The sequence below is a fragment of the Syngnathus acus genome, chromosome 22 (genome assembly GCF_901709675.1).
Source record: "Syngnathus acus chromosome 22, fSynAcu1.2, whole genome shotgun sequence".
NCBI lineage: Eukaryota > Metazoa > Chordata > Actinopteri > Syngnathiformes > Syngnathidae > Syngnathus > Syngnathus acus.
The window spans coordinates 2,097,644-2,103,011 of NC_051106.1; the positions used below are offsets into that span (position 1 = coordinate 2,097,644).

Here is a 5,368-nt window from a genome sequence, read left to right on the forward strand (position 1 = left end):
ACACAAATAAACACCACCAATTAAAATAAGTGGATATGCTGTGTGTAACTACGGTGATTTGTAGTTTGTCTCACGGCGTACCGTAAACATGTTTCCGTTGCATTCACGAATGCGTGCAGATCTAAATTTAAAGCTCGTAGTTAAGGAAGACGAAGAAGGGTGGCGACGAAAAAGAAAGGAGGAGACGCGAGGGGGGAAAAAAGTTAAACAGAAAGTTGACGCCCCGCACCCGAGGCTCCTCCTGCTGCAGTGTTATAAAGCAAATTCGGAGCGAGCGCGGGCCACTGGGGGAAGTTGTGCAGGGTCAATAACACGCACATACACGCACGGACGCACACGCAGGGGATCTGCAAATCACGCACACGCGCTCGGTCGGGCAACAAGTCGTGTGCGCAACTTCCAAACAGTCGGGTTTGGTTGGCTTTTTGTGTTGGTTTAGCAACTTTTGGGGGAGTTAGTCGCTGCAAAGATGACCACAGCCGTGGTGTCGCCTTTCTTCGACTTCGAAGCAATCAATAAGGTAACTTTTTTCCCCCATTCCCTGCTTGTTTGTGTGGAGGAATGCATTGCTCACCGCCCTCGTTGTGATTTCATTATTCGTGCTCTACTTTAAAACCGATTTGACGCGTGCTTTCCCTGTTCTGGAGTATTCTTGTTTTGTTTTCCAGTCCCATGGATGGTTTTTAAACCTAAAAAGTAGAGCTAGGCGTGCTCGTTACACATGAACGAGCACTTGGGTTGAGCAGTCGGCCACATGCTCGCGTAATCATTCCTCAGATTTGTCTGGCGTGGATTAAACTGTTTTAGCATGTGTCCACCACCGCAAGAAAGTTAGGAACGTGTCTAGTTTCGTGTGTGTGTGAGATTTCCCTCCAATTTCCCCTCCTAAGCTCCCCCCCCCCCGTGCTTGTCTGAGTGTATAGAGAATTGCAGCGGGATGGCCACTTTTGTCTTTGTAAAGCGCTGCCGCCTCTTTTGTGGGCCTGCCTGCTGGCCTCCTCTCTCAGCTCTCGTGTTCTATTCTACTGAGAGCAGCCACACATTCCTAACCAGGGCAAGCAGCCAAACCAGCTGCCGTTCTTCTATACGGGCCTGCATCCGCTCTGCTTCGTCCGGAGCAAAAAAAAAAAAAAAAAAGAAGAAGAGCGCTAACTGTTTTTTTGCTTGTTCAAATCGAAGAAAAACGTGATATAGTTCATGCATTTTGTTATTTTTTCCCCGTTTTAGCTCTTCTATTACAAAGTAACATAAACTAGAAGTCCAGGAAGCTTCTAAATTGAACAAAAGTGCACGTGTGTGCAGTTCAGCAGCCAAGTGAAACAACTTGAACGTGACTCGCCTGTTAAATGGTCGTTGAATGTTGTCTCCAGCTGTTTCATTGACACATTTAAGAACATTTAGGCCTTCCGATTTTCATTTGGTGTAATGTACTCGTTCACACTAGATCAGTGCAGCGCTCTCCCTAAAAAGTCAAAACACAAATTGGAAAAAAATGAATGTTTTAAATTAGTTTTTTGTGTACTTCGTAGACTGGAATGTTATGTAATTCTTCTACTATTATGGACTTATGACAATGCATTTAATATCACTTAGTTTTGGAGTCCTCTTCTTCGAGGGTTTTAGTAATGACTTTGGCGCATGATATAGCGCTACCCCGCCCTTGTGGGCTAGTGCCACAATTGCAGTTAAAAATCAGACCAAACTTTCACGCTGGTTGAATAATAAGCTATGGCCAAATTTGACATGTAGCAAAACAAAAATTGGCTAATGGAAGTTGGTGTTTGTCTTCTCAGAACAATAAACTGCTGAGCTACAACGGCAACCTGGCGGCCCCACATGGCCACGTCTCCGGCGCCCTGCTGGACAGGAAGGCGGTGGGCTCGCCGGGGGTGTACCAGCGACGACACTCTGTCAGCAGCGGCAGCGCAAAGTTTAACCAGAACCAGTTCCTCAACAGCCTGAAGGTGGCCGAGCACTCGCCGCTCATCACGGGGCTCAGCGGTGGCAACAAGGAGAACCACCTGCGGCTGCGCGACCGGTCTTTCTCCGAGACGGGCGAGCGGCTCCTGCATAAGTGCCTGGGCCCGGCCAGTCCCACAGGCAGCCAGGTGAACTCCAGCCGCTACAAGACGGAGCTGTGCCGGCCCTTCGAGGAGAACGGCGCGTGCAAGTACGGCGACAAGTGCCAGTTTGCGCACGGCATCCACGAACTGCGCAGCCTGAGCCGCCACCCCAAGTACAAGACGGAGCTGTGCCGCACCTTCCACACCATCGGCTTCTGCCCCTACGGGCCCCGTTGCCATTTCATCCACAACGCCGACGAGCGCCGCGGGCCGCCGCTCAAGTCCAGCAACGGCTCGTCGCCATCGACCTGCTCCTCCTCCTCGTCTTCCTCGGGCGAGATGGAGCGGCCCCGGCTGCAGCACAGCTACAGTTTCGCGGGCTTTCCTAGCTCGGCGGGGCTCCGCGACAGTCCGACATCCGTCACCCCGCCGCCCATCTTCTTCCCTGACGACGTGTCCGACTGGCCCAGTAGCAACCCCTTCACCTACTCCAGCCAGGAGCTGGCCAACCTGTTCGGCCCCAGCTTGGGTGGCGTCCCCCTGGCCCCCGAGGCCAGCAACGGGGCACCCCCTTCCCCCACCAACGGGCCTTACTACTTCCGACCCATGCTGGAGTCGCCCCAGATGTTTGAGTCCCCGTCCAGCCCGCAGGACTCCCTCTCGGACCAGGAGGGCTACCAGAGCAGCTCCGGCGGCAGCCTGAGCGGCTCCGAGTCACCCACGCTCGACACCACCCGTCGACTCCCCATCTTCAGCCGCCTCTCCATCTCTGACGACTAGACGGCACGCCTCATCTTGCCCCTTTATATTTTTTGACACGAGGAAACCGGGACTTAAGGCCCCAGGCGACGCCATTTCCTTGGTGTCGCTCCGCCGCAAGGATGAAGTTAGTCAAGACAGGATCCCCCCGCTTCAACGTTTGCCTCCTTACACACCGGCCATCGAGGCTGTCTTTTTCCTGCCTTTTTAACGGCTTGCTGTCCTGTGTGTAAGGTATGCGGGACGGGGGGTTTGAAGTTGCCCCGGGAATTTCGGAATTCACAGGCGGAACGCAGTCAGCCGCGACAGGGGGTGGGAAGTTAAACACCCGAGACTCGCGCCCCAAAACATTTTCATCATTTTACTCTGACAATCTACGATCCAGGAAAAATTGGCCCCAGGCCTCAGTTTGGGGAAGCCTTAAAGCACACCAATCAACCAAGTTTGGGCCCCTGAAACACAACAAACCATTTGAGACCCCAGAGATTCATTTTGAACACCCTCGACTTCAGTTTGGGAGATCTAGTGACTTACGACCCATTTTGGTAGCCTCCTTCAATTTGGAAAACAAAGCCCCCCCATAGGTAAATCAAGAATAATTTTTAGAAAACCAGCGAACTCCCAAAAAAATAACCATTACAAACCAATTCCAGCTCCCCGAGCCTCAGTTTGGAAACCCCCAAAAGGTTAAGGACCGTCAACAAATCATTTCATTCCTGCTTATCTCCACACAGCCAGTTTGAGGGGAGTAAAGAAAAAAAGTGCCCTGCCATGTGTCACTGTGCCAAATAAATTTAGCAAAAAACACCTGAAAGGAATTGAGCCGAAAATCATGAGATTTAACTCCTCGATATTTTTTGTTCCTCTTCCGCCACCTTTTTTTTGAATATTTTTTGCTCTTGAATGTGTAGCAGCACAAGTGGCCTTGGGAAACAAAACCGGGGGACTGTATTGCACTAGCCACCCCCCTCCCTCCCCCTATCACACCACCTAAATAACAGAACAAACAAAAAAACACACAACCCTGAATAGTTGTTAAAAAAGAATCAATACAAAGGAAAAGTGCCTCGGGGACAGGGTTTGTGTGTTTTGCGTGGGGGTGAATGGACTACTGTGCTTATGTAATTGTGATGTAGGGTGAGTCTGCAGGAAGGACTTTTGAACTGGAAGTTGGTCTCCACCCACCCTCACCCCCGCCCCTCCCTCCCCCTTTTTTTCTCATCCTGTTGCTGGTCACTGGCTTTTTTTTCCTTTATCTTTATTAAGCTGATCATCATTTGCCACCTCACTTGACAAGATCTCCAAGCTCTCTTTTCTTCCTTTTGATAATTATTTTTTATTAATGTTATTATTATGGTTATTATTATTATTATTATTTGAGAACTTTCCAAACCGAAGGTTGTTTTTTTTTTTTTGCTTGTCACTGCTTATTTAACTTATCAGAACATATTTATTGGTGATCATATGCGTTTTTTTCCTTGTTTTTTGTTTAATTTTTGTATTTATCTGGATAATGAACAATAGAATATATTTTCTTTTATGTTAAATTATGATCTTCCATATTAATCTAAAGATTGTGAAGACATTTTGTCGGTTTTGTTTTTTTCTTTTGTTTTCTCCACAGTTTAATATATTGTACTTCTTCTGCAACAACACTTTTTTGTTTTTTGGTCAAAATAAGTTTAAACTGCGACAAGGAAAAAAATGCCGTTTTGATTATTTATTTTACGTCTTCCCTTGTAACTGCATTTCCACCGGAATAAATCCATAGAATTTTTTTTTCCCCAACCCACACACGTTTAGAGTGCTTTCGAGAAGTAACTCGGGTGCTTTTCAGAGTTTTTGGCTTTGTTTTATGTTTTGTTTTTTGGGGGTAACGTTCCTCCTCTTCACCCAGTCTGCTGTGACCAAATAGCATGAGGGAGATTGAGTTCAAGTGCCTCGTTTGCGTACATTCCAGGTAGCTAAGGACGGTGGAGGACTTGTTTTTTTTCCCCATTGCCTTCACACATTTTGTGGAAAAAAACAAGTTTGATGTTGCCTTCACGTTTTGTAAAGAAAAGCAGATTTGGGGGGCAAAACAAAGTTAAATGACAAAAAATGTTGAATGTAATTTTTTCCAGCCATGTTTGTCACTACAGTCCTGTGCTGTCGCCTGTTTCTTTTTTGTAAAGTATTGATTGCAGTTCAAAGTCAATAAACCCCGTAATTTTTGGAAAAATTTGAAAGGGTGTGGTAGCGTTGTTTTGGAATGCTGAAAATGGAATTTCCCCGTGTGGGACAAATAAAGCAAGATCTTAAAAATGATGGGACTTTTGGACCAAAACTGGATTTGCATAAAATTTTACATGATAAAGATGTGTGCCAATAGTCTGAGACTTAGTGAAATGTGAAATATTTCCATGAAAATGTTTCGCATAAAAGACAGCTAGCATGTAAATGTGCTCAGACGGTCGGCGACATGCCAACAGCTCATCTCGAGTTCCAGGTTTGATTATTTCTTGACACAGACCGATGCTAACATATCCAATTAAAATGTTCTTGGC

General features: G+C 47.0%; 1 protein-coding gene across 1 annotated transcript; it reads left to right on the plus strand.

The window, feature by feature from the left end:
• The first annotated feature begins 269 nt into the window (after nucleotides 1-269).
• Nucleotides 270-5,129, plus strand: zfp36l1a (zinc finger protein 36, C3H type-like 1a). Its single transcript, XM_037240976.1, has 2 exons — nucleotides 270-520; nucleotides 1,794-5,129. The coding sequence occupies exons 1-2, from the start codon at nucleotides 470-472 to the stop codon at nucleotides 2,841-2,843; spliced, it is 1,101 nt and encodes a 366-aa protein (XP_037096871.1). The 5' UTR covers nucleotides 270-469; the 3' UTR covers nucleotides 2,844-5,129.
• The last annotated feature ends 239 nt before the right edge of the window (nucleotides 5,130-5,368 follow it).